This window comes from Fusarium vanettenii, assembly GCF_000151355.1.
Source record: "Fusarium vanettenii 77-13-4 chromosome 3 genomic scaffold NECHAsca_2_chr3_3_0, whole genome shotgun sequence".
Taxonomy (NCBI): Eukaryota; Fungi; Ascomycota; class Sordariomycetes; order Hypocreales; family Nectriaceae; genus Fusarium; species Fusarium vanettenii.
The window spans coordinates 2,469,503-2,497,380 of record NW_003315880.1 but is presented as its reverse complement, the minus strand read 5'-3'; the positions used below and the strand labels follow the sequence as shown (position 1 = coordinate 2,497,380).

The 27,878-nt window shown below is 52.9% G+C and overlaps 8 protein-coding genes across 8 annotated transcripts; 4 read left to right on the top strand and 4 right to left on the bottom strand.

Moving 5' to 3' along the window:
- Positions 1 to 2,213: 2,213 nt before the first annotated feature.
- NECHADRAFT_67581 (uncharacterized protein) lies at positions 2,214 to 3,938 on the top strand (the record flags this gene model as incomplete). Its single annotated transcript, XM_003053171.1, has 1 exon — positions 2,214 to 3,938. The coding sequence occupies one exon, from the start codon at positions 2,214 to 2,216 to the stop codon at positions 3,936 to 3,938; it is 1,725 nt and encodes a 574-aa protein (XP_003053217.1).
- A 2,741-nt stretch (positions 3,939 to 6,679) lies between these two features.
- Positions 6,680 to 10,562, bottom strand: NECHADRAFT_35531 (uncharacterized protein; the record flags this gene model as incomplete). The annotated part of the gene is made up of 5 exons (XM_003052678.1): positions 6,680 to 7,380; positions 7,427 to 7,941; positions 7,989 to 8,643; positions 9,260 to 9,533; positions 9,579 to 10,562. The coding sequence occupies 5 exons, from the start codon at positions 10,560 to 10,562 to the stop codon at positions 6,680 to 6,682; spliced, it is 3,129 nt and encodes a 1,042-aa protein (XP_003052724.1).
- A 5,548-nt stretch (positions 10,563 to 16,110) lies between these two features.
- On the top strand, positions 16,111 to 16,963 carry NECHADRAFT_35220 (uncharacterized protein; the record flags this gene model as incomplete). The annotated part of the gene is made up of 2 exons (XM_003053170.1): positions 16,111 to 16,183; positions 16,236 to 16,963. 2 exons carry the CDS (start codon positions 16,111 to 16,113, stop codon positions 16,961 to 16,963), a joined length of 801 nt encoding a protein of 266 aa, XP_003053216.1.
- Positions 16,964 to 17,701: 738 nt separating this feature from the next.
- Positions 17,702 to 19,107, top strand: NECHADRAFT_36025 (uncharacterized protein; the record flags this gene model as incomplete). The annotated part of the gene is made up of 2 exons (XM_003053169.1): positions 17,702 to 18,146; positions 18,197 to 19,107. 2 exons carry the CDS (start codon positions 17,702 to 17,704, stop codon positions 19,105 to 19,107), a joined length of 1,356 nt encoding a protein of 451 aa, XP_003053215.1.
- A 240-nt stretch (positions 19,108 to 19,347) lies between these two features.
- On the bottom strand, positions 19,348 to 20,695 carry NECHADRAFT_67579 (uncharacterized protein). The gene has a single exon (XM_003052677.1). It carries the CDS (start codon positions 20,572 to 20,574, stop codon positions 19,480 to 19,482), a length of 1,095 nt encoding a protein of 364 aa, XP_003052723.1. The 5' UTR covers positions 20,575 to 20,695; the 3' UTR covers positions 19,348 to 19,479.
- Positions 20,696 to 21,044: 349 nt separating this feature from the next.
- On the bottom strand, positions 21,045 to 23,291 carry NECHADRAFT_99717 (uncharacterized protein; the record flags this gene model as incomplete). The annotated part of the gene is made up of 6 exons (XM_003052676.1): positions 22,633 to 23,291; positions 22,243 to 22,578; positions 21,809 to 22,156; positions 21,674 to 21,761; positions 21,398 to 21,618; positions 21,045 to 21,314 (listed from the first exon to the last, which is right to left on the bottom strand). The coding sequence occupies exons 1-6, from the start codon at positions 22,759 to 22,761 to the stop codon at positions 21,045 to 21,047; spliced, it is 1,392 nt and encodes a 463-aa protein (XP_003052722.1). The 5' UTR covers positions 22,762 to 23,291.
- A 243-nt stretch (positions 23,292 to 23,534) lies between these two features.
- NECHADRAFT_35598 (uncharacterized protein) lies at positions 23,535 to 24,736 on the top strand (the record flags this gene model as incomplete). Its single annotated transcript, XM_003053168.1, has 4 exons — positions 23,535 to 23,807; positions 23,979 to 24,251; positions 24,305 to 24,516; positions 24,595 to 24,736. The coding sequence occupies 4 exons, from the start codon at positions 23,535 to 23,537 to the stop codon at positions 24,734 to 24,736; spliced, it is 900 nt and encodes a 299-aa protein (XP_003053214.1).
- A 216-nt stretch (positions 24,737 to 24,952) lies between these two features.
- Positions 24,953 to 26,756, bottom strand: NECHADRAFT_67573 (uncharacterized protein; the record flags this gene model as incomplete). The annotated part of the gene is made up of 2 exons (XM_003052675.1): positions 24,953 to 25,319; positions 25,372 to 26,756. 2 exons carry the CDS (start codon positions 26,754 to 26,756, stop codon positions 24,977 to 24,979), a joined length of 1,728 nt encoding a protein of 575 aa, XP_003052721.1. The 3' UTR covers positions 24,953 to 24,976.
- Between the last annotated feature and the right edge of the window lie 1,122 nt (positions 26,757 to 27,878).

Below are 27,878 nucleotides of genomic sequence, written 5' to 3'. Positions count from 1 at the left end.
CACGCAGCCCAGCCTCATCTGCACTGCGTCTCCTCTCTGGAGCTTGTTTCCCTTTTGACAGCATCACCTATTCTCTGTGGGCCGGCCTCTTCTCTCGATTTGAGTTTCAGAAGAGCTTTATTTAAGGGCCAACACGGCCAAGATTTTTCCTACTCCGCAGCCAAGGCACTTGAACGCTTAGAAGCTCCGAGTCTGAGAGCACAAAGCACAAGTGGAAAGTGCTGTCATCAAAACCAGCGCACCTGGGCCATCTCAGGAACCACCTGAGGAGAAGGAAACACAAGCAAAACCTTCTTCCGTCCAGCATCTCCGCCATCTACAACATCACTAGCAACACTACGACGTAACACTTCATCTAACAATAGCATCCGTCCTTCGGGCTAGAGAGCCCACCATCATCGCGAACTCAACGCTACCCTTTTCAGTCCAAGCTCCCTGGAGCCCCCTTCATCCCCGGTCGCCGCGTTGACTAGCATCAGTGTGTACAGTCAGTGCCTTGCCCATGTACCCAGGCCGCGCTGACCGAGCACAGAGCAGATCCAAGCACGATCAGGTCCGGTGGCCCAGGGATATCCGGGACGTAGGTACCCAATTAACCACGAGGTCGACCCAGCGATCCAGGACCTGGCGGAGGCCCAAGATACGAAGTCGATCCGCAACAGACCCCAGGCCCAGGACAGACGGAGCTCGCTCACTTCATCAGCAGCTTGACTGAGTCTGAGTACCTGATCATATCCATCCACGCCGCTGCACGCACTGGCACTGGTACTGGCGATTGTCGCGGCCCTTGCCCCCCGCTGTCACCCTCTCTCACGCAGTAAGTTCTCACACATCCATAAGCTATCACACACCTCATTCACTCCCCAAGCTACCCTCCCACACCACCCATCTTCATTCTCCATTTCCATTCCCATTGCCCATTCATTCCCCTTCTCCTCCCTCCCTTTTCCCCTCCCTCCCTCCATCCATCTGCATCGTGCAAGAGGAACCTGGCATCCACATACGCGCGCGAGCTCAAGCTTGGAGACGCTCACACAGGCGCAATCTTGCCTTGCCAGATTAATTATCTGCCCGCCCAGTTACTACTGTACCTACAGGCTGGCAATCTTGCTGTCCATCCCGTCCCTCTGACACGCCCGGCCACCAACTCTTCTCCTTCTCCTACTCTCCCTCCCACACAAGCCGTTGACTCCCTCGCTTCATCCGGGCACTAAGGTAGAACCCCCGTGTTACCCTCCGGCGCATCTCCGTCACATACCAGCCATCCTGGCTTTCGGAACAGCCATACCTCCTCCCACACAGCCCTGGGTCTCTCAAGCCCTTCTTCCTCGATCCGCTATAGACACACTACGGAGCACACTGCCGCTACCGTTGCTTTCACTTCCCCTGCTGGAGTCGGCTCTGGCGCCCCTACATTAACTACAACGGCCCCCCCTCCCCCCCATTTCCTGCATCGTTCATCATCTCCATCCACGGGACATTCATTTCACCTTGCACCACACTCGCCCGCTGCGACAAGCTGTCGCACTCCTTACGACGCCATTTTCATTGCGCATTTTGGCCATCGTCTTGCTAATTTCGCATTGCTTTGTGGCATCTCAGTTATCCTTCTCTTGCAACCTTACTCGACATTTTTCAACTACTTGGATTCTCATCTATCCTCCTGGCTAGACTCGACGCGCGCAACTTCACCCGCGCACTTTCTCACCCCTTGCTTGTCACCTCAATCCAGATTTGCGCCAAATCACGACCGCGTCTCAGTACTGGTATCTATACTAGCAGTCGATCGCCACTTGCATCTCCCGCTAATGTCGACGTTGACTCGTCTCGAACCTCTCGAACCGTGTTGCGACAACAATAGCGACTGCGACTACGACCGCGATCGCGACCAATCCCCATCTAATATATCTCCACGATCGTCGCATCCGCTTGACCCCAGATCCTCCACCACCAGCGAATTAGATTCTGTTCCAGCGCATGCAACCGCATATCGGGCGATGACAGAACTATCCGGCGCGACAACAGCTGCGTCTCCAACGACCGGCCAGCCCAGCCGCGCGACTCCCTTCTCAGCAGCCTACCCATCTGCGAACACCCCCGCCGATTCCGCCATGACTCTGGCCTCGTCATTCGGCCTGTCTAGCGCTTCTGGACAGTCGACAACCTTGAGCTACTTCCAGTCTGTGACACCGTCGTCATTCTATGCATCCAGTATGCGCGACGCGCCTCGATCTGCGATTGCCCACTTCCCTCGCCCGACCTCGCCCTTGTATCCCGTCTTGATCCGCCGCTTGCCCCTCAATACCTCGAAGGACTCGGTGCGACTCATGGCTGTCTTCTCCCAACAACTAGTAGATATCGAGCTACTCCCCCACGATCAGTCCAAGGATCCCGGCTTCATCTCAGCAGTCTTGCAATTCCGATCCGCAGGGGGTGCATACGAAGCGCAGAAGATGCTACATGGGCGCACAGTCGCCGAAGATGCCGAGTTGATTGTTGAGCTACTGCCTTCGAATAGCCCAGGGTCTTCACGACAATATTCAACCGAGACGTCTTCAAATGCCTCGACTTTGACGCCATCTGCTACCCCATCCTCTTCAACATCCGGACCTAGGCAACTTTCGCGCATCAACGGTGTCTTTTCCCCAGCCGAGACCCTCCCACCTCCGCCGAATGGCATATATACTGGGCACGAACTGCCAAACCCAGACACGAGCATCGTTTACCAGAACCTCTTCTCTCCCCAATCGCCAATCGGCAACCATGTTACGGAGCGCGGCCGGATATCAGGAAAGACGCTAATTGCCAACGATTCTGGTGACGACGAGGATACAAACGTTATCTTGAAGGACCCCATTGCTTACGCCGAGTACACTGATGGGCCAAGGAGAAAAACAGACCCGGCTATTCCTGTCCAAGCCATGAGTGGACTTTCGATCAACACCAAGAACACGACACCATCGGGACCATCGTCTCTGCCTCCGCATATGGGTGTCATGTCACCACAGTCGTTTCAAACCATGAGCCCACCACAGCATAGGCCGCACTTCCCACCAGTCAATCCCGCCGATCAGAATCCCCCTTGCAATACTCTTTACGTTGGCAACCTCCCTGCCGACACCTCAGAAGAAGAGCTTAAGGCCCTCTTCATTAAGCAACGTGGATACAAACGTCTCTGTTTCCGTACCAAGGCGAACGGGCCAATGTGTTTCGTCGAGTTTGAAGAGGTATCGTTCGCCACCAAAGCGTTGCACGATCTCTATGGGCACCCACTCCACAACAGCACCAAGGGTGGAATTCGATTGAGCTTTTCCAAAAACCCCCTCGGTGTGCGATCAAACCCGAATCCTAATCACGTAAACGGTGGTGCACCAGGCGGAATGAACGCAGCCATGTCTGCTTCAGTCAACGGCTTCGCAACAGCTCACAGGCCTCCTCCGGGACTCGCTGCTCCCCCCGGTCTAGGGGGCGGCCGTCAGCAGCATTATGGGCCAGGGGGCTCACAGGGGGGCCCCCAAGGCGCAGGATTTCCGAACTCGGGCAATTTCAACCGCAATGCCACGATGTATGCGTACAATGGCCATGCTGGTGGTCAGCCCAACGGACTCAACGGGGCGAACCCGATGTATTCATACAATGGCCATGTTGGTATCGAGTCCAGCGGTATGAACCATGTCAACGGGGTCAACCCGATATATGGGTACAACGGCTATGAGCCCAGAGCCGTCAACGGAGCCAACTCGATGTATGGGTACAACGGTCACTCTAGCCCAGATCTGAGCAATCTCAACTCCGTCAACGGTACCAACTCGATCTATGGGTTCAGCAACGGTCAATCTGGCGCCGACGTCAGCGACGTCAGCCTAATCAATGGTGTCAACGGCTCAAAGTCGGCCATGCTGGCCAAAATGTCGCATCCATTCAACCCGAGAAGGTAGGAGCGGTTGTTTTATGTTTGATGAAGGGCTCAAGCCTATGCTTATTTTGCCCCTTGTTTTGTTTTCGACATTCACGATTCACCATGGTACGGAGTATTATTTGCATGTTTGCGTTGTTTTTACATTGAATGATTCCCCTTCAGCGTTACTTTTGGATTGGTTTGGACAAGACCAAGCCGGTCTGCTCTCGGTCTCTCTGCATTATTCATAAATGGCGTTTTCTCTTGGTTTATCATGGATACATCGGATTTGAAGCTTCTTGGCGTTTTCTGTCACTATCGAGCAAGGCGCACTGGCAGTTGGGTGTCTAATTCTGGCGCCATCGGTCTCGCCTACAGCAGAAGTACGACACATTCCGTTATTGCGAGAGACTGGACGCTCGGCTTGGGACTCGTCATGTGGGGGGCCGGCTACACATATTCATTTGGTTGGGCTCGGTGCTTGCGGCAGGCAAAGGGAATGCATAGACGCCTGAACTCGCCACCTGCTAGAGTTACGCATCTGGTTCTATTCATTGGAGTTCTTTCGAGTTGCATTTGTCTCTGGCATGGACATTGGGGGAAAGATCCAAAAACCAAAAATCGACGGGGGAAAAGCGTACTCGTCTCAAAGCACAACAACAAACTAGGGCGCGGAAGAAGGGCATGAGGAGGGGCTGGATTGCCCGAACTCGTCTCACTTGGTCAAAGATTGGAGTTTTCTGGCATGATATGGAAATGGTGGGATTGGCAGAGCATGGGAAGAAATAGGAGCGGCCGTCCCGCGTCACATTGCATTCAAGGGAGGGAACGGTCATGGGAACGAACGAGTACACGAGAACATGGATTCAACACACAAGCCCCGACAACCATGGGGAACCCAAGCAGGTCGCCTCTATATGGAGCAGGCTTTCCTTTCATTCCTGGGCAACCAGCACCGGACGGCGTTGGATCATTCTCTTGAAAGATGTTGCAGGAATGGTTTATGCATGCGTTTATGGGACAATGAAAGGCAAGGGCTGGGTGCTGTCAGGTTCATGATATCTCTGGAAGAAACAAGACAGGATAGGATAGGATAGGATGGGATTGGACTCGGATTGGATGATATGGGTGTTTGGCAGCGCAAGAAGGTTATGCAGATTATGGCGTTTCTCTTTCTCTATCTGTCTTGTCTTGCATTGCTGCGGTGGATTGTTTGGTTCTGTTCATGTTGTCTTGGAGGGGGTTTCCGACCTACTTCAGCGATATCCAGGGGCGTTGAAAGCCTTTCACGGATAGATTGGGTCCCTCCTCGAAGTCATTTCTTCTCACATCGGTTGCGGCTTTGGTTTCAATTATATAGAGCTATTGCATTGGTTGGTAGAGGCGACTTGTTAGTCTCTATTACCTGCCCAAGTAGCAGACATCAAAGGAAGCATTGTTTTTGGTATAAAACAGATACCTCCTGTCAGTGACATGTTCTTCGTATCTACACTGGATTCCATAAGCTGTCCCTTCCAAGGTTGGATGGGTCTCGTTGCCCTGACTTGTTGAGCAGACTCATATCTAACATTGGTATATCAACTACTCCCACTCCAACGGCCCCCCGCTTGGCAAAGGGATAAATGCAAGTTGACCTTTCGGGCCTTGAGTTGCCTTGGCAGTCGGATTTTTGAACCTGGTCTAAGTGGCAGGGCGGCAAGTAGGGCACTAGCTATTGTCGAGGACCTCGGAGTAGGGTGCCAGTGATATCTGAGGCGCCGGGCACGTCGGTCAGGTGCATGTTTATGCATCCATACCTACTTGGAGATGCGGACAGCTCTTTTTGTAGCGAGGGGTTGCAGTGTATTTTAAATGCTTAGGTCTCCTTAGCAAGGATGATATGGTTGAGTAGTAATTTCCAACAGAGCGTTCTGGAGCCGATGATATCCTCGGAGGAATATGCAAGTGGTGAATGCATCAAGTCATGTCGACGACATCATGTGCATGTCTGTCAACATCACCGGTAAGCCTCTTTGACGCGAGTTACAGCATAAAGTGTTGAAGGAGTTGGCAGGGTAGCATTGGGTGGCTTGACACCTCGCCCATCTCATCTGGTGCCTCGGGTCGTAGCACAAGGAATGCATCGCATCGGGGCGCATCGAGCCGAAGCGCTTGTGCCACGCACCGTTCCTTCACATTCCGGAAACCGGTGACGGGGAGGAGGTGGTTACACGGCTTCAGAGGCACTATACCCAGGTTCGCGGGCCGAGCCTGGGGCGGGCGGAGGGTGGGATGGACGGGGGGGGGCAACTTTGATGATGCCAGTCATGGTGTTGTGCGACGACGGGGCGCCAAGGGAATGAGGCAGGCATGTCATGTGGGATGCCCGCCAAGGGGTGGGCAGCCTTCAGGGGAGGGTGTGTTGCGAGGGCTTCACAGGGGTTGTGATGCAGGGGTGGTGATTTCTAGGTTGAGAGAGATGCATCGGAGGAGTGGCTGTTGAAGGTTTGGTGTCATTGTGACGAAGGCGTACTTTGTGTGATTCGACTCTTTCTCTTCTTGTTGAGCTTGGTGGGATCATACGTTTCGAGTTGAGGATCCTGAGGATAGTAATAGGTTATCGTGGGGGAAATCTCATGCAGCTGGGTATCACATATGATGGTGTTGTTGGTCCCGTAGTATCCGGTACCGGAACGAACGATCCGTCTGCGACGGTAGCAGCAGGCGTAGGTAGACCGCATGGGGTACCCAAGGGACTGGGTTTGATTATCCGATAGACTTTTTGAGAGGGGGGACAACTGGCTAGATATCCTGGTCGTCCATCAGACCGTCATTCGCCCAGCCCATGGTCATGGTCGCCCACAGGTCATGGAACACAGCCTGCTGTCCTTCCTGCTGGCTCTGCTCCTGCTGCTGCTGCTGCTGCTGCAGCGACGGAAGCGGTGGCATCACTGAGCTCATGTCGAACCCCGTATCCCACGCTGAAATGTACGGCTCCATGCTGCGGTCAAACATTGGACACCCCTGCGGGCCGGGTCCCTTCCCGTGCGAGGCCGTCATGTTGAGCATGGCGACCCGTCTGTCGTACTTTTCTTTTACGACACGCAAGACGACGCGTCCCGCGGAAAGGACGTCTACCCTTGTGCTCACTGGCGTCAGGTCTGCTCCGTCACACATGGTCTCGAGGAAGGCCTCGAAGCGCAACTCCTCGCGCGCCCAGGCGTGATCCCAGTCTTTGACCTCGGACATGGGGAACGAGAGGCGGACAGCAAGAATGACGGCAAGGACAAATTTCGTCCAGTCGACGCTGGTGAATGGCATAAAGCCTGACTGTCCTAGGTCGGTGAGGTAGTCGAACAAGACACGGAGGTTGGTGACGCAGCTTCGGAGGCGGGACGCAGGAGGGTGGACGAGACCTGGGGGAGCGATCTTGCGGGTTAAATAGAACACAGAGCCGCCTTGAAGAAAGACGTCGAAGAAGAGATCTGCCAGTCTTACGGGCGCTGAAACGTATAAGTTTGAGCTAGATATAGGGGTAGGGACGCTTACCTGACCGGGCTATATGAGGCAACATGGCCTCCTTCAGTTCCCTATGCTGAGCCTCGAGTCCCAACAAAAGCAACTGAACCTGCTGCGCCGAATGCGTATTATTATCTCGAATCGATTTGTTGGCCGTGTTGGTCGAGCTCGCCAACCTCGCAAGATAACACAGCGCAAGATCCCCATCAGCCTCTGCGCACCGCTGCAGCACATCGCAGCACGTAGCCGTCCAGGGCGTCCAGGGGCAAGCCAGCTGGTCCATCCTCTTCCACGCCGTCATGTAGCTGGGATGGTAAGCAACGGAGGGCCGCGTATGTGGGTGGCCGAGGACGTACTTTGACACGGCGTAGTAGTAGCCCAGGTAGGCGCGCAGACGGTCGAGCTGCGTTGCCGTCATGGCGCCGGGCGGCGTGGTGATGAGCTCGGGGGATTCTTCCTCTAAGTCGAGGTCGTGGACGAGGTCGCCAGCCATTCGGTAGTATTGGAAGGCTTGCTTGTTCTTGGGGCGGAGGTGGAAGGGGTACCTAGACTGTTGAGTCTTGCATTACTCTGTGACCTGGAGAATACTTACCAGGCGCAGTATATTAGAATGCCCTGAAGCAATTCCATGCTTCTCTCTCCACCAGCGACAAACTTTAGGCCTAACACTTTTCTAAACTCCTCGTCGTAAAGAGTATGTCCCTGCAGTGTCCTCGATCCGGATGCCGCCGAGAGGATGGCTAGCAGAACAAACGGCCGAGAAGCGGCCAGACTTGATACCGTCTCTTCAGGCTTGAGAGAAACAACGGGATAGTGTACCAACATGCCCCGAAACGAAGCTAATAAGGATGCCGCCGAGTCGAGGTTGAACTGGGGCTTTGCATGTAGGGACTGAATAGAGTGCGTGTTGTTAGACGAGCCAGGCGTCGGGAATCCTGTAGGCGGCGAGTCCGGGGCACTGAGGGCATCCGACTCTTGATCCGATGGAAACATGGAATCTATCATTTGAGCGTGTGAGTCGCGCAGGGCGTCAAAGTTCTCGTCAACCTCTGGCAGCGAGGGAACGTCAAAGTCGATGGTGAAGGTCTTTGACGGAGCTGGTGGCGGAGGAGGTTGAGATTGCGATTGATGGCCATCAACGATGCTGAAGACCATTACTATGAGTTCCCGAGTCTTTGGGAGTGGTGGTGAGCCTACAATTTTGTTCTCCTCCGGCGTGTCCGGGGTCCAGTTCGTGATATGCATTCCTTCTTGGACTCAAGACATCTGACATTCATCAATTGAAGTCCTCAGCAAGAGACCTCGACGGAGACCTACTTGCGACAGACACCAGGCTGCTCACTCGGCTGACACTTGATCTTTGTTACGCGACACGCCTCACAGGCTGTAGAGATCCTCTTGCGCACGGGGGTAGCACCGCCGGCGGTGGCAGGAGATTCGCTCTCCATGACGGAGGCAATGGCTACAGCGGACAATCGATGAGCTCTGCGTCGTGAAGAAGAGAGAATAGACACGTGGAGAGGTTTCACCCCTTCTTTATGGATGCGACAAGGTGAAAAAAAGACTCCGAGGTGCTGATGACGGAGGTTTTGCGGTCCAGCGGCCGGCGTAAAGAGGAGCCGAACGGGACCTCAATCGCCGAAGACGATCGGATATAGACGGCTCCACAACCACATGCATTCCGGCATGACCCACCAGCCCCGTGAGCATATATTCGACTTCACATGGTATGTAAAAGCTATTAGAATTAACATTCAGTACTTTGCAAGTCCTGTATTCGGGCCTATCTCAGCATATATTCGTCCAATATTGCCATAGCAAAACTAGATCATCCGGCCAGCGAAATCTTCAACCCCGGATTACTCTCCTTCAACCTCTTCTCCAATAGCTCCGACAGCGGCTCCGCCAACTTCCTGACCTCGTCCACGACCGTCTTTCCGTGCTTATCTTCCATGTGCCGGGGTAGGTTCACCGCAGCGCACCGCTCTGTGCAGAATAGTGAAGCTTCCTTCTGCTCAACACAGTCCTTACAAATAACCGCCTGATATTCCCCGTCCGACATGTCAGTATCTTCGTCGTAGTTTTGCACACATCTTTCTCCCGCGTCACAGTCGTGTTCCTTCTCGATATGTTCCTCCTGCTATGGTCAGCATCACCCCTACACGAAGACTTGACAACTTACGTGTCCCTTGTTAAAACACTCCTCCGAACAATACACCGTCAACTTCTTCTGGCCACTCAGGTGCGTCACAGCTTGACACAGTGAGCACGAGAGAACGTTCTTCTGGTCCGCCGCTCCGCCACAAACTGCGCATGGCGGAAGGTCGTAAAGCTCCTCGGCCACAACGGGAGTCTGGCTCGCCTGGGCCCTAGCCATGTTCTGCTTATGTTCAAAAGCCGTCTTGGCCCTTCGTAGCTCATCTAACCGTCTCCTATGGCTATCCCTCTGTGGCTGCGAGCTGAGGCTCGCCTTGCGGTCCTGCGAGATGCGGTCGATGACCTCCTCGATGGTCATCGACTCGCTCGACTCGTACGCGTCGAGGTACTTTTGCGCGTGCTCGAGCAGCGCCCCGGTCAATCTGTCTTTAAAGAACCATGCGATGTAGCGCTGTTTGAGATCTGCACCGTAGTTCTTGTCCTCCTCGACATTGCGCGTGATGGTGTCCACTTCGGAAGACCAGTTTGAAACCTTGCCAACGCCCTCCCAGATCCTCTCAATAAGCTCTTCGCGCGACCTGTCCGGGTCATCCAGCATGGCCCTCAACTCATCCTGGTCGGCACCGCTGTCGGCAGCGGACAGAAACTGAGGATACATGCGGAGCACCCATCGATACCAGGCCTCCTTCTCCGCCTCGATTCTGTCCTCGATAGACCTGAGATCGATCTTGTGGTCCTTAACGTCTGTGAATAAGGTGTCCAGCTCATTAAGGAACGCCGTTCGCTGCGTGAACCACTCTCTGCCCTCAGCCTCGCAGTACCTAGCGCGCATGCGATCTAGGGTCTTTGGGAAGCATTTCTCACAATCCACCACGTGTCGCTGGCCGCACTCCGTTAGGCATGCTTTCTTGATGGCGTCGACATCGTCGGCACATCTCTTGCGCTGTATCCGGGCCGCACTAAGCTCGGTCCAGTGCTCCGGTAGGGCAACCTTTCCGGTTGCCACCATTTTGCTCGTGGGAGCAGTTGTCTTGGAGAATTCGGATAAGTGTGTCTCAAGTCTTTTGACGATGTGGATGGTTGTCTTGTGATGTTGAGTTGGTGGCTTGAAAGGGGCTGAGCTGGGTGTTGTGTACCGGTCCGAAGTGCAAAGAGGGAAAAAAGAGGAAGTTATTAGGTCTGTTGATGGAGAAGATAAAAATGTTGACTTTGTTTAGTTTACAATCAGCGTTTGGGGTATCTTTAATGTCATATGTAAGAGAATGAATGAGTGAGAGTGAGTAGATGAACGCGATGCGTTGAGTGAGAGCTCGCTTAGCCGAGGTTTAAGCGTCACGCTCCCGGGTAGCCAAAGGTCAAAGTCAAACTTGCTCAATGCCCTCACAACTCGAGCATAATTATCCTCTGAAGGTCAGTATGGGATTAGATTTTACTCTGCATCAATGTCACACTTGTTCTACAGGGGATTAATTTCTATATCGTTGACCAAAACTTGACCAAAACTTGACATCGGGCATTCAACACCATCAAGTATTATCCTTCTCAATTCCTACGTATCCACACTAACTCAACATACATGACCAACATGTTGGGAATTATCACCTTTACAGCTATTTGTAAATCCATGCGTCGCAAACACAACCTTGTTATCCTTGAAATCGACTATTGACAAGACCGAGTGTATTGAACATCGCCAGCCACTCTTGCCCTAACTGATTGGACCCGTTAAAGTACTCAAATTCGAACTCCGTGCCGCCTTCGCCAAGACAGTGTTTGATGCTTGGGAGGAGCGTCTTGCCGTAGTCCTAGCTAGAGAAGCCAGCAACTAGAGGTCTCAGTCAGCATCAGCTCATTCCTGGGGGAAGTATCTGCAGCTCACCATAGATTGTATAGTCAGCATACCAAAAGGGGTTGTTCCCTCGGCTTGTGCCATAAGGCTCCTTGAGGTTCTGGGGTCGATTCTTCCGCTTAATATCGAGTCGGTAGTCGTACTGGCCACGCTGCTAATTATTGCCGTGCTTCCAGCTCAGTGGGTTATCGTCATCCTCCCTGTCGCGCTCGTGTACGATGTGCTTGAATGAACCGAGGCATTCGTCTTTGTTGTAGTTTATGGTGTCGCCTGTCAGAGATGTAGTGTACTTGTGCTCATTTGGAGTGCCCTCATAAAACTTACGCTCTGCTGTCCACCCTAGCCGGCTGGTATTGGGCTCTAGTTCTTCGCAATAGTCCTGGCAAGTCTTAATAACGCAGCGCTATCACAAAGCTGAGCGTCTCTGGCGCGAGCTTCGAAATGCTCCGGCTTTGGATGGCTATTGCGAGATATGGACGCGCTTTACTGACTTGAGAATCTCATAGGATTCTATGAACCACCTGAAAGGGAGCCCGAGCCAATGGATATCTTGTATACGATGGCGGGTTGCTCACCTTAGGGGGCAGACTAATTAACCCGTACACGTAAGATGCGCCTCTTCTACTCGATCCTTCTGCATTCTTGCCTATCTTCACCAAGTCGGCTCCGGGAACGCAGAGGAGATGCGGGCCGCCGGACCTGTGGTCCCGATGCAGTACCAGTATCCAAGATAGAGATCAGAGCAGTCTCGGCTCACCCTGGGGTTCCACTCGTAAAAGTCACTTGGAATCATTTGGTTAGCGAATGCATCTAGGAAGAAATGAGAGGAGACACATACTCGTTGCTGATTCCGGCGCCCCTCGCAATTTTTGTGCAATAGTCACCTTCTTGGACAAGGTAGAATCGCTTGCAGGCACCGACCATACAATCCTAGGTCTTATCAGTACAGGATTTAGTATGAGATTCAATACTTCTTCCTACCTCATGGGGGAAAGGCGTATCCACAGGGGCTGGGCAACCTAAGCCATCAGATACCACAGCCGAAGGCCGCGTTGAAGCGATGGCTTCGGTAGTGTTAGGATGCTTGACAGTTGGTGCGCTGGGGGACGGGATAGGGTTCGGAGTCGAGTTGGACACCGGCACGTATACGCCAGTAGAGGCATCTAGGATGTCAGTGACAGGCTGCGTATGCTGGGAGCCCGTACCAATATTGGTCACAGGACAGATAGTTGTGGACATAAGAATGGTCTCGGTGGTAAAGTGAGGACCATCTGGGCAGTCGGACGTCTCCACCTCAGGGGCACAAGAGTAAAAAGTCAGCACGCGACTGGTGTAGACCTTTGAAGTAGTCCACTGCATCGAGGGATTGGAGGATATTGTACACTCAGGGGCGTTGATTTCCGCCGTTAAAGTGCTCAACTGCGTTGTGCCTTGTCGGGTAGATTTGGTATGCCTTGGAGGAGTGTAATCTGTCGCTGAAACAATCGTATCTTCGCGGCCGGTTTTGCCATAGTCGGTCGTAGTGTGATCTGCCGTCAATGTGCTTGAACCGGTCGTATCTCCCTGATTGAATTCAGTAGGCTTGGATCCTTGTATCTCTGTGGTTCTGGAGACCGAGGTTTCGCTATACTCAGCCATAGGGGTGCTGTCTGATGTTCTAAGAGAGCTCTTAGTCTTGGTTATAAACGTGGCGTCTGGATGAGAGCTCTTCAGACTCTCAGAAGAAGCCGTATCTAGAAGACCAGTCTTGGTTGCGGTTGTGTTCCGAGAGCCAAGGGTGGTCGAATTCAGCCATGAGGTAAACGTAGGGGCTGCAGGAACAGAAGTTGCAGTGGTCTTGTCGAACCTGCTTGCAGTGTGTAGCACTCCTACGCAGACCCAGTATTGAACCTTAAGATTGTCACAGGTGTGCTTCTTGTCATCGCCAACGGCTGGGTTCCACGCAAAGAACTGCTCCTTGGTGATCCCCATGTGCTTCATGATGCTGTCGCACGTATCATGCCTGTAAGTGCACATCAGAATACCACTCACTGTCATTTTGAGGGTTGAGGACAACTTACTTGGTTACCTGCCACGTCTTATTGCAGTTCTTGGCCATGACTTTCTGTGTTTGGTCCTCCTTCGGGACAGGTGTAGGAGAAGGTATTATACCCGTTCTCGTGGTTGGAGAACCAGGTACTTCGACGCAGTACCATTGATCCTCTACGATGCCATTGGAGCATTCTTTGCCCACGCTTGGATTCCAACTGACAAAGTCCTCGAGAGAGAACATATAAAACATGAGCACGATGAGATTACAGTCTTCGTGAGGAGCCGCCTTGTACCAGGCTTTGCACTGCTTTGTCTGTCCAGAAGGTACCGTAGTCGGCTCCGTTGTGACTGTCAACGGCATGGGGAACTCTTTCTCCCAGGGCATATGGGCGGCGGCGCAGTAGTAATACCCCTGATCGAGACCATCGCACTGAGACTCGACTCCAGGGTTCGAGCGATAAAAGTCCTCCTTGGAGATGTATCCCCTATTGGTGATGGAGTCACAGGTATCGCCCTTTCAATGCCGTCAGTGTGTGTTTTCATCGCATCATCGCAATACAAACTGGCATGGATGTTCTCACCACCTTGGCTTGGTGCCATGCTTTGCAACTCTTGGAGGCGCCCTCGTGGGTGGGGGAGGGTGTCCAGCCCCAGCCAGTGGTAGAACTGGGCCTTTGCGTATAATCAAGGATGGAGATTGTCGTGCTGGGGCGGTGGAAGCCAATGGTTTTTGTGGCAGTGTGCTTCATGGGGGCGTTGATGCAAACCCACCACCCGATGAAGAGCCCTGAGCAGTCGTCCAACACCGCCGGGTTCCATTTCTTGCTAGCTACTGTGAGCTAATTCCATTGTGCGCGTGGTATTGTGGGCAAGATCTTACAATTCATTGACAGTCATTCTCCAGTTTCCATAGTTTGAAGTGATCGACTCGCAAGTATCGCCATGCTCGACCTTGTGCCAGTCCCTGCAATTACTTGATTGACCTTCTTGAGTCCTCTGGGGAGGCCACTCGGCACCTTCGGTCGGATTGGCCAGTTCCCACGTAGCGACGGGATTCAGAATCGAGTAAGTCGTATCAGCCTTGGTGGAAGTGTTCCTGGAAACTCGGGGGGCGAAGGTTCTGATGGTGCCGAGGAGCAGAGCAAAGATCACAATGAACGAGATCATAGTCGAACACGAAGCTTCTGGCGTTTGTATTCAAATGGGCGAAGCTGAATGGTTCGAGAAGAAGAGATAGAAACGAATGTGGCAATAATGAGTGTCGTCGATGGAAGAGAATGTTAAACGTCGTGAGTTGACTGAAAAAAGGATTTGGGCATGTGCTGAACACAATAGAACTGGTAACGTCAACTTCCCATCGTATAGTTCATGATGCCATTGTTTCGATAGGCCAACACGACCAAGTGACGATACGTCGTTCCGTGTTAGCTATCCTACAGGTCGTCACCCTTAACTCATCTCCTCCAGGATCACTATCTCCGCAAGGGACCACTCTACAAGACGCAGGTCCTTGCTTTCCAGGATCTCACCTGTAAGTCAAAGCACGCAGGATCGCATCTGTGGGTCTTTTTGCCGCTACATAGCTGGGATGCAGCTCGTATGCCGCTGAGCACGAGCCCCGTTCATACGATCTTGTTGGCTATGGGTGACTTTGGGGGCGTCTGTCTCAGCTGCAAGAATCGTCAAAGTCATAAATTCGCTGACTCCAACGGCTGCGGGAAATATTCAAGGGGCTTTGGAGGCTTACATGTCATACAAAGGGGATACTACATATCCAAGCTCAACAAGGGCTAAGGTTGTTCGGTCTTGCGGGATGTAGAGAGCCCTGAGCAAGAACTGTCGACACCGAGACTCAATTACAAGTCTGGTGCAGCTGCATCTCAGTATAGGTAGTTCTTATCAGACACGAGCCAATCCTATCATGGCCACACTCATTACCCTCTTCGCCCTAGGCCTTGAAGGATTCTCAGTTAACGCTGGCAGCCACATAGGGGAAACCTCGATCAACTATGCACAAGCCAACGAGGTCGGCGAGGTCTCAATAGCCATTGTCTCCAACAAAACGGGTGCTTATAAGCGCTGGGTCAACATGAATCCGGGTCCGGATAGATATGGCGAACACATCTGGCCAGATTGGACCATCACCTACGCCTACAAGAGCGAGGAGGACAAGGAGCCATCTCTCTCATCTTCGACGACGCTACCAATTTATGGGGCGCTGCTGGCCTCCCCAACGATGTATTCAAGGATGACAAGATTTCTCGTCAAGATTGCATGGACAATCGAGAGGATTGCATATTAGTCTCGGAAGAAAAAAAAATGTCAACTCGGCCACTATTCTCGCCTTGTCACAGCTTATAGTATCCATCAGCTCCTGTTTGTGCCCTCCACCATAATATCACGTATCAACCATGAGACGAGAGGAGGAGGTCAAAGTTGCCGGTTTAGATCTTAGTCAGCAGGTGGGCCGTGCTTGCCGGGGATCGCGACAGGTGGTGAGGCTCCTGCCATGCCCCACGAGCAAAGACAGTCGCATCCCCATTCACCTTAAAACAACAACACTTGACGCGTCCTCGACATTTTAAATCGGTCTTGGAGTCTCATTTACGGCCTACATCCCTTTTAGCTCCATTTTCAATCCAATAGCACACGTCAGACAGCTCGAAACTTCTTCAGGATGGCAAAAGAACGAAACTACAACCCAGTTCAAGCTCAGCGCAAAGCTGATAAGGTCAAGGCTATCAAAAAAGGTATGTTGCACTGCAGACGCAGCCCGCGCGCCTCTCTAAACGTTACCTCTAGGCAAGGCCGAACAGCAAGGACGACGCAACGAAAAGCTCGCGCGAAAGAACCCCGACCGCATCCAGAAACAGATTGACGACCTAAAAAAGATTACATCGAGTGGCGGCAAGCTTACACGTCATGAGGAGCAGGTGCTGGAAGGGCTCGAGAAGGAGATTCGAGCTGTGAGGAAGGCAAGAGACACATTGGGCGACAATGCGCCTACGTTTGGACGAGGATTCAACAGAGATCGTGACTCGGGAGCTGGAGTACTTGGAAAGAGGCGGAGAGGGTCCAACGATGCTACTACCAGCGACGAAGAGGTTCCCGACGACATAAAGAGTATTCCCATGCCTCGAGATACACCGCCCCCTATCCCCAAGGATGTCATGGATAAATGGTGGGCGGAGCGACGCGCACGAAGAGCTGCAGAGAACCCAAGACAAGACGAAGGAGACAGACCGCCGAAGAAGGAGGCGCCTCCTGTCGAGGCCAAGACGGTATACGAGGCAAAGCCAATTGTGCGCGATCTCAGGAAAGAAGCAGTTTCGGCATTCGTGCCTACAGCAGTCAAGTTGAAGATGAGCAAGGGACAAGGTCAAGGCGGTTTGATGGAGCCGGAAGAGGCAGACCGGCTGGAGAAGGAAGGTTACCTCAAAACGGGCGACAACGATGCATCTCGGCAAGCAGAACGAGGCCCGCCATCAAGGCATGTGACCATGGAGGAGGTGGAGGATGAGGAGGCTTGATTTGATTATTCAGCCGTGGAGGTTAGTTCAGTTGGTTGTCAAGATGCTAATGATGCAATTGACAAATAATAATGCATATGACGGCAGCCAGTTCTTGACCGATTTCTCGGCCGATCTTATGCATGATGCACGGATGCAACAAGGGAAATCCGAGGAATGGTTACAACCCGAAGTGACTCAACGGCATTGGCTCACTCTAGTCAGCTTTTGTCGATATTCGGCTACAATAGCGGCATGTGGAAAAGTCGGGGAAAGGACCCGTTCACCGGAAGAGAGAATGCGGAGGTCCAAGTGCGCCTCCATCTCCATCCGCACATGCGGAGGGAGAAGACGTCAGGGCGTGTCCAATAGAACAGCTCTGAGGGAGATGGTGGTAGTCAAGGATGACCTCGAGATGCCATGGCATGCCCACTGGTTTGGTGGAGCTGGAGCGAGACGAGCAAATGACGAATTTTCATTACCTTTTTTTCATCACGACAGCCCAGCGCCCTATGTTAACAAACCCACCCTCCGAAAGCGGGCCTTGCTCTTGGCTCGGGACGGCGCCGATTCCCGACTCTACAGAGGCAGTTATAACTTGGACCTCCCGGCAAGGGTTTCCTCTTTTGCCTCCCCGCTCTGGAAATTCCTGACAACCCGAGACAAGTCGACATGCTGCCAGTTTAAAGAAACGACATCAATTGGATAACTAGAAGCAAACAAGAAGGAAAATCGACATCACCGAGCAACTCCAACGTCATGGATTGTCACCAAGTCACCTCGCGCGCCCTCCACGATGAGAACGACATCATCGACCATGTCAACCACATCGATGGAGGCGACGTGAAGCCGGGCACCGACCTCGAGAAGCAACGGACGACAGCATCGACGGCATCCTATCAAGAGACGTATCCCGAGGGCGGCTTGCAGGCATGGTCCGTGGTCGCTGGTTCGTGGTTCACCCTATTCGCTTCACTTGGACTAATGAACACTCTCGGCACCTTCCAGGCCTACGTGTTGAACAACCAGCTCAAGGAGTATAGCGAGGGAACTGTTGGTTGGGTCTTTTCCGTCTACACCTTTCTCGCATTCTTCTGCGGTGTCTACATTGGGCCTGTCTTTGACAAGTACGGTCCGAGATGGCTCGTCATTGCCGGAGCTGTCTTTACGGTTGGTGGTATGGTGTTTATGAGTTTCGCCACTGGTAAGTGAACCCTTTAACTGACTGTACCTCAATATGCTGATGTCTCTCAGAACTCTGGCAATTCATTGTCGCATGGAGTTTGCTTACTGGCTTTGGAACCTCGCTACTGTTCACACCCTCGATCGCCGCTGTCGGTCACTTCTTCAAGGCACGACGTGGCTTGGCAACTGGCATCGCATCTACGGCTGGTGGATTGGGTGGTATCGTCTACCCTTTCATGTTGACGTCGCTAATCGAAAAGATTGGTTATGGCTGGGCAACCCGAGTCGTTGCCCTCGTGTGCTTGTGCTGCAGCTTGGTGGGCATCAGTCTCTTGAAGTCTCGCCTACCTCCGGCCAAGGACGCCACGGCGCACCCCAACTTTCGCATCTTCAAGAGCATGCCATTCCTCCTCACCACCATTGGCATCTTCATGCTCGAGTTTTCCCTCTTTATTCCTCTCGGCTACATTTCGACTTATGCGTTGCACAAGGGCTTTGGTAGTGACTTTTCTTACAACCTCATTCCGATCCTCAACGCTGGCTCGGTCGTGGGTCGAATTTTGCCCGGTTACTACGCAGACGTCATCGGTCCCTTCAACGTTAGCATTCTCGCCGTCATCCTCGCCATTGTCGCATGCTTTTGCGTGTGGCTGCCTTTGGGTTCCAGCACGGCCGGCATCATCGTCTTTACGCTACTGTTTGGGTTCTCGAGCGGAACCAGCATCGCCATTGCCCCTGTCTGTATCGGGAGGCTCTGCAAGACGCAAGAGTATGGACGTTACTACGCTACTTCGTACACAATTGTGTCGTTTGCTTGTCTGATTGGTATTCCGATTGCCGGCAGCATCGTCCAGGCCAACGGCGGCGAGTACTGGGGTCTCATCATCCTGACTGGCGCCGTGTACATTGCTTCCGTGATTGCACTTTTCATGGCCAAGGTGTACCTCCTTGGATGGCACAACTGGAGGGCTGCGCTCTAAACAGGGGACGTCAGGCACCAACAATTGTCCAAACGTACGAGATCAGTCACATTTGCATGGGTCTCGAACTTTTGAACAGGGGTTGACGACCCGGGAAGAACAAAAGCATGACGAAAATAAAAGTATTTGCATTTCTGTTTTGGAAAAAAGGAGTTTGGGCAAGGAAAATGAACCATATAAAGATAAAAATGGCACGGCCGGATTGGATTCTCTGTACATAGTTGAGCATAGTAAAAAGCTGAATATAATGTCTATTGTGTTTTTTGTAGAAACTCGAACAACCACGTTTGTATAACTCGACCCATTTCAGTCGAGGTCATGTAAAATGTTGCTCTCACGTCATTACCCATAATCTCAAAAGCTATAGGCGATTCACTTGGTGAACCCCTTGATGTGCTCATCATGCAACTCCTTCACAGCAGGGATGATCAGCTTTTCAACCTCGACGCCGGGATCCTCGCGGGGTAGTTCCTCGGCCTTTAGAGGTCGCAGCTCGGCTTCTCCCCAGCCGCCTTCCCGAGGTACACGAACCCAGCGGTCTTCGCGACCGGGACTCACAAAGACGACCTCCCACTTGCGCGTAGATAGGAGATTGCCGATGACGAGATGGTGCTGGTACCTGTCCAAGCTGTATCGAGCCTTGCGCACCAAAAGGGCAGGATCCGTCTCGAGCTTGAAAGACACAATCATGCCTTCAGGGGCCCAGCCGTCAACCAGGTTCTTGAGGAACTTGGGCACGGGGTCGAGATCAACGACAAGACGCTTGGAGCGAGGGACTGAAGGCGATGAATCAAAGTTGTCAAACGTCTCCTCATCATCAGGTTTCTTCTCATCCACAGCATTAGTCGACTGAATCTTGTGCTCCGACATGCGATCCGGGGGCACGAAAAAGTCGGAAACAGCAGCGGCGAGGTACAAAAGCCCAGAAGGGCCCAGAGGCCTCATGAGACGAGCAATCTCACGCAGCTCGTGTAGATAATCGACAATGGTGACGAATGGAAGTGTCAGGAGCATGTTGCCGTCCCTAGCCTTGCGGTACTTTCTCAAAACACCTCTCATCTTGTCCTCAACCTCGGACCGGACACCGATCCTCCCCTCACCATCCTCGGCTAGAAAGTCAAGAAAGCAATCGGTAGCGTGTGAATAATGCCTCGAGTAAGGCAGGAGGCTAAACTCGCGGTGCAGGAAAATCACGGCGTAGCCTGCCTCGAGAAAGTACTCTGCGCTGGTGGCACCGCGGGTTCCGGCGCTGAAGTTGTCAATGTAGCGGACTGTTTGGCGTTCCAGTGGGACGGTTGTGCCGCCCGAGGTGACGAGGACGACGCGGTGGCCGGCTGCGGCGTGCGACGAGATGAAGCCGGCGGCGAGGGCCGTGTGAGCCGTGAGGTTGCGCGGAGGTGGATTCTGAGAGAAGTAGACGTCCTCGGCGGCGAGGGCCTCGGCGGTAGATGAAGCGGGAGCGGCCATGGCCGGGGGACGGGGGGGACACGGGCGGGTGGAGTAACAAGATCGGAGGTGTGTCCGGAGTGGTCAGCGGAGGGGAATTGTGAGAGATGGATGGATGGGTGACGAGTTCAATTGATTGAGAATGAAAAGTAAACAATCGAAAATTTAGGAAATCACCTGTGGGCGACCTTTTTATCCTCGCTTCCAGCTTCTCCTCATGATCAAAGAGGGTCCCCCATCACCCTGTGCTCACAACTACGAAGCATAATTCATCCCGGCGGGTTTTTTGGGGCATTTCATCTCGACAGACGGACGTTGGGGATCATATCACAGCTGCAATTTCTAGTATCTCTGGTTGATCTATTATTCTTGATATCCAACTTCATTTGACTGTGTCATCTCCCTTCATCTCAAGTTGCGTCCATCGAGATCCAGTTCGCCCCCTCTGCCGGTGGTCCGGTGAGAACTTCAGTTCCCCACATCCACACATCTCAACGCTGCCAGGAGAGCTCGCACGCATGATATTGTGCCCTCACAATCTCGATATCCAACTTCCCGTTTTTTAAAACAAGTACCCTCCCGCTGCAATTCATCTCAAACCCCAATTTCATCTTAGCATCCAAGGTTTTCCAGTTCCACCACCCTTGCGTGTTGGCCGTGATCAGATCATGCTGGAGCGGGAGCGCAGTTAGACTGTCGGGTTGGATCCTATACATGGCTTCAAAGGTGGTCACGCATGCGCCGGCGCCGGCTAGGAAAACCTCGGCGAGTTAGAGAAGCTTTAAGTAAATTAATCTACAGTTATACATAACAAGAGACTGTCCTCGTCTAACTAAGTACGCACCCTCTGCGCTCGCAGAGGCCTTGGCGAGGCTGGGATAATCTGCAGCTGCTCTTCCGAGACATTATAGCTCAGCTCGGGTCCAACACGGCGGGCCCTCATGTACATAAGCCCGGCAGGTAGAGGTCCGCCGCTGTAGGTGCTCCCAAGGCTTCGCATTCCTCGGCGTTGACGATCTCGCTCGGAAATACCCGCTCCCACAACGGGCAAGGGAAACTGAAAGCCTGTGCTTGTGTTAGCAAGAGCTTGCTTCCGGGTGATTCAGTCGGCAGCACTGACGGGTAGGATCCTCCACGGCCTGTCTTATGAAAGCAGGGTTAACTCGAAAGGCATTGGCGTTTGGGTCAAGGACGTGGAGCATGCCGACCTATAGCTTGTTAGTCGAGCTTAGATCAGCGACCAGAGGGGGCGCACCTGTCCGTGGTCGTCGGTATCATCACGGTAGAATTCTAGAGAGCCGCCAAAGAGCCTGCGCTCGAACCATCGCCCCGACTCTCCATTCTCTGCGTTTGTATCACTGTACTGAACCCCGTAGTTGAGATATGATACGTTGGGGGGAGTGTAGGAGAGCATTGACGGACTGCCCTGGCTGAGATAGCTCACAAAGGCATGACAGAGCTCGTGGGCAGTCGAGACGCCAAACATGAATTGGAAATCCTTGTGCCGGTTGAGCATCCTAGCGCGCTCTCTGCGGGCCCGCTGGTCGTCCCTCGCACGATCCAGCCAGATGACTGAAGTTGCACCAACCATGTCGGCAACTCTCTAGAGACGGCAAAGGTAAGTCGACATTCATACCTATACACACCTGTACACACTTGTGCACAACTATGCGGGGAGGCGATACTAACGGGCAAGTTGAAATATAGTCCTATTGCTTTCTTCGGCTCGTATGCCAAAAGGTTCCCGTCCCACGAAGCCCCCGGCACGGGAGAGGGAGGCATTCGCTGGGCATGAGCCAGGACGTCAGGTCCGCCAATGTCAGCGACAAAGGTGTTTGGGAACGATTGCCTCAGCGCGGAGAGGAAGTGGTCAACATATGCCCGCATATGGTTGACATTGCCTCCGAACTGGTGCACGCCGAGCTGATGCCACCCTTGAACGACGTGTCTGCCTAGGTCTTCTAGTGCCTCCCGGCCCTGGGGCGTCTCGAGAATCTTGAGACCGAGGTTGATGGAAGATGCGACCTGGCGGCTGTGAGCAGAAGTATCTTCCTTGGGCAAACAATGATTGACTCTTACCAACGTATACGTCCAAGAGTTTTCCTCCTTGCTGGTAGTCTGTGGTTGTCCATTGACATCACGCGTTTCGTTGATAACCAACTCGTTGATGCCATAGGCCCTCCAGAACATGGGGTTTCTTTGCGACATTGTGCAGAACAACAGAAGAGAAGGCAGCTAAAGAAGAAAAGTTGGGAAAGAAAGCGCAGGATAACAGGATGTAGTAAACTTGGGATGTGTCTGTCGACTCAATCCTGACGAGGCCCCTTGAGCCTATTTATCTCCCAGCAGGCAACTATACAAGAGCCATCGGCAGTTCCAGCTTCACCCCATGATGGCTGATATCTGTGTTGGTGGGCGAAAGGATGTATGTTGGTTCTAGGAGGCCGTCTGGCTCGACCTCACCAGCAGCGTGCGACCATTATCGTGATGCCTCGAGGCCATGTCCTCGGGCTACCTGGTCTTGGGAACTGGCCTTGGTTCAGGTGAGTCGCAGGGGCCCAAAGTGAAGGGGCTTATACTAATCCGCTGCTTTGATTCGCTCCGAACCAGACCAGGCTGTGGAAGAGTTCGAGAGGTCCAACAATAGCAGGTTGGCTAGCTACCTTAGGGCTCGACCTGGCTAGCCGGCGAGCGTAGGTACACATCGGATGATAACACAATGTGACTGATCAAGAGTTCAAGATAGCCGCTGGATGTTGGACAGCCGCCGCGAGTTCAGTTGAGCTTCTAAAATGGGAACTCCATGTGGGTGGTGTGCTCTGTTGAGGCCTCAGGCATCAAAGCCGCAACGGAGGCCCCTCCCTCACCTCGGCCTTCCCACGTCCTCAACCACTTCATTCAAGCTCTCGGTCCATCTCACGTCCAGTTCTTAATTCTCGCCTAGCCCTCTAAATATGTCCCCAGAAGCTAAGAAAGAGGTCATGCAGAGGATTGATACTCTGCCGGAGAGCCACCGAGATACCTTTCGCAGGGCACTAACAAACATATTATCAACTGATGTCGCCGAGCACGCCTATGCCCAGATCCTCGACGGACTGCCAACAGAGCAATCATTCCTCGAGGGTTATGTCCGCCTTGACACAACCCATCCCGTCTTTGAGTTGGGCCACACGGAAATATGTGAAGGGTTCCTTGATAAAGCTCGGGAGTTCAGAGACCGATTCGACCCTTGCGAGCTAGTATTTAAAGAAAATGTGAGATTGGTTCTTTTGATATTTTTGACCTAGCATGAGTGAGGTCACCGTTCTGTTACAGGCTAACCGCATAATTGAGGTCAGCTTCTCTCTGCCTTTCGGGACACTGTGCCAGGGTCCAACGACTTTAACCTACGACTTATTGAACTTGTCGTCGTCGCCTGCCATCAGATCGCCGCCTATCTCTTCGAGCTAGACGATGGTGCCCACAAACACGAGGTGTATGACAACTGGATGCAGCAGCAGCTTATGGAGTCAATTTTGCAGTCAAGGCCTGGAAAGGCCAGGAGCATGTACAGCATCCCGCCAGCTGCCTTCTTTCACCCATCATATGTGTATCCAGAACAGTACCCTCGAGGCATCGCCGACGTTGCCGGCTATTGGGCAGAGGGCATGATCTTTGGGGGCGTGGTGGTGTTTGACCGCGGCGAGACTGAACAAGAGGTATGTTTCTTGGCACTCAACTGGGTGCCCATCGTCACTAATATGCCAGACAGTGCAAGGCCATGTGGATTCATGGGTTCCGTTTCCGGGGTCCTTCAACACTCTACCCGCCTACCCAAGACCAGTTTGATTCCCTCGTCAAGTTCCTTCTCGTCAGTCCAGGAGAAGAAACGCCATGTCCCCTGCCTATACACGGCACGCCAGAAAACCGTCCTCGCTGGCATCCATACCACGCCCTTGCCAAGTACCACATCTTTCGCGACAAGTATGAGAGACAGCCCGGGCCTGAGCCTCCAAAGTATAGCCATAGGGGACCAGTCCCGGCCGATTGGCCTGAGATGAGCGACTACTATATCGCCTTCTACACTGACATGCTGAGAAACAATGGGGCGACCTTGACTGACCAGGATATTGCTGATGCCCGAGCACGACTTGCCGAAGCGACGCCTTCGTCACCTTTCTTTTACCCTTTAGTTTCTGACTAGGTAGACATCTTGTGTTCGCCTCAAGGCTACAGTGCTATTTTCAATGCGTGGCCCTCAGCTCACATACTTGATTTCTCATAGCGTTATGGATTCTATGGTGGCATCTTGATTCAAAGTTGCGGGTAATAAAATGAATGCTTTGGCCCCTGTGGCATAGCAGCCATCAATGCGCAGCGCGTGCTTCCAATCTCTCTACTCGTACATGCAAGTATTATTACAATAATCTCGTTATTTTAGATCTCATCGCTTGCCCTCGTTACCCGGTGACAACCTCCACGCCCGCAGAGGCAGGCTCTGGAGATGCAGAACCTTGGGCTTGATGTACCACAAAAAGGTGGCAACGCCAAACAGTACACACAGTATATTGACCACGTAGTACCCGTCGTGGATCATCTCACAAGTGCCTCCTCCGGCCTCACACCTCTCCTTCTCTGACTGCACAGCGCACGAGAATGCCTCGGTGATGAGGGGACTCTTGGTATCTGAGCTGCCGGGCTTTCCAGGGTTGCAGGTGGCCACAGTGAAGCTGTCCACAAGCTGCAGGACAAAATAACGCGGGAATGTACCGCCAAGATTGCAGACGCTGGAGATTGTTAGTTCGATGCACGTTAGAAGCAAGCCAAGAGATTACTTACGTTGCCAAGAGTGTCATGTAAGTACCGCCAATGACAGGGTCCGACACTCGCGCGTGGAAGGCCGAAACAGCGACAAACATGATGGTGTTGGTAAAAGTCGAAAAGAGATGCTCGGCGATGACAACCAAGAGATACCAAGAAGTAACTCCCTCGGCAGGAAAGATGGCCACGACAAATTGGGCCGTCAGAGCTGCGACAAGTCTACCCATGAAGCCCCAGCACCACAATCGCATGGGTGTATACTTTTGCGACCACATGCCAGCATAATAGCCCAGGCCAATTTCGAAAGGAAAGTCAATGAGAACAGTGAGAGCCATGTTGTCCTTGCCAAAACCCTTGTCCAGAAGCTTCAGGTTGGTGACGCCGTCGTTGGCCTGGAAGCCAATCTTGGCAATAAGATGGACAATGATGATGGTCTGCACGTTCTTGAGCTTGAGGATACCCCACATGATGCGGTACACATCCCACACGCCATCCTCGTTGTGCGACTTTTCCTCCTTCTTGAGGAGGCCGAGTCCAACGGTGACGATGATGTACGACCAGCCCCAGAACTTGAGATATCCACCAAGAGAGATGAGGCCGTCATCCGAGGGGACAGCTCGGAACCACTTGTTGGCAAAGTCGGCGGCGTTAAAGGCGAGGAAGACGGTATAGGACATGAAGTGGCCGGCTGTAAGACCGACAGTCTGAGCGGTGGACGCATACGACACATTTCCGGGTGTCAAGAGCGTGAGCGCCCAGCCATCAACAGCGATATCCTGGGTTGCGCACATCAGGACCAAGAAGAACCACCAGAGCATGAAAGAAAAAGCAGTCATGCCGCCGGGCTTCCCTGCTGAAGCCATCATGTCCTCCACATGCGATCCCAGCCATAGCATACCAAAGCCTGAGAGAAACTGAATTGGGACGATCCATGTCTTTCTTCGTCCAATCTTGGGGCTCCAGATGGCATCCACAAAGGGGCTCCAGAACAGCTTGAGAGAGTACGGATACGAAGCCAAGCTGAAGACGCCAATCTCGCTATAAGACATATGGTTCTTGAGCAAGAACGGCACAGATCCCGTCGCGAGACCCATGGGGATGCCCTGAAGAAAGTATAGGAGGACCAGGAGGAGAAAGTTCCTCTGGTCCTGTCGGGGGAGGTCCAAGAAGCCATGGTTGTTGAGGGCCGGGGTCTTGGGGACGGGGTCGTCAAGGGAGAAGGACTCGCTCTTGATGAAGTTTGCGGCGACGTTGTCGGCGTCAGGGTTGGCGGCCTTGCGCCGCATTTCTACTCCGCTGCTCATGATGCCGTTTCCGAGTCCGTTTCCATTCGCATCCTCTACCTTGAGCGTCAGGGGCGGTCGGCGGTTTTTGTTCTGTGGTCGTCGGGCTCTGGCGGTCATAGGTGGCGGAAGAAAGATCGAGGTACGAGCGCGTTAAGGAGGTGTTATCTCAAGAGGTCGCAATGAGTGCGACGAGGCGTTGGACAGCGTCAAAGTCAGATCTTGGGGGGTGGGACACGGGCTCTCGGTGACGTATCAAGTCGACAGGGGGGAACGTGGTAGATATTCGAGTTGAGTTGAGTAAAGTTGAGTAAAGTGAATAAAGGAGAGAGAGAATATTACAGATAGATAGTGGTCAAAGGAAGGGAGAGAAGATGGTAACAGGACGAGAATCAACAACTAGAACAGGTATGCCCGAACCAAACCAGGCAGCAAACCGGCGAGCCGCAAAGGTTCAGAAGAATAAGTCCGTAGTAGCGTTTCGGGATACGGAACCGGGTTGGCGTAGGAAAAAAACAGCTTCCGCTACCGTGGCCTCTTCAGGCTAAAGGATGAGATCTGATTGGATTGCTTCGATGTGGATGGATGGATCTGGATCTTGATGGAGAAGGTCTCGTCTCTTTTGTCCCTGGCCTCTCTTTGACACGTTTGGTGGCGACAAGGTCAACGTCAACGATATCCTCCGAAGTAGAGCCTGGACAGAAATAACGATACAGAGATGATGCGATCAAGCCTCCCATAAGAAACAAGCAACAAGAGCTCTCGAGCCACCTCAAAAGACAGGGGACGCCTCACCTCTCGGAACTCGCGCGTCTTCCCAAACAGGCAGCGCGTCAGGGGGTGATTGATTGATTGAAATCATGGCGAGGGGGGAAAGACTCCACTGGCTCCCCGCCCGGCATCTCGCCCTCTGGATTACCAATCAGACGTGCTGCTTGATTTGAGATCCGGGCTCTGGCTGTCACTGGGCCATGTGCTGTGGCTTGTCTTTGAACCTGGGGTCCGGCGCATGACTTTGCTTACGACATGTGAAGACGTGTTGGATCGGGATTTGAGAATCGTTTGAAGCGTCAAAGGCGATTCTTCTGCCTGATTAGAAATGGAATTCCTGATGAAAGAGATGACTCACTCCAGGCTTCTCATGAATTTGCCATCATGATGGAACAGCAAGAACCCCGGATCTCGGGGTTTGTATTATCCGCACAGACCATCTAGTCTTATCTTATCGTCCCCCCCTGTCAG

Bases quoted from the DNA above. Each gene is read 5' to 3' on its own strand.
- NECHADRAFT_67579 (XM_003052677.1), bottom strand. From the start codon at position 20,574: ATGGCCGCTCCCGCTTCATCTACCGCCGAGGCCCTCGCCGCCGAGGAC.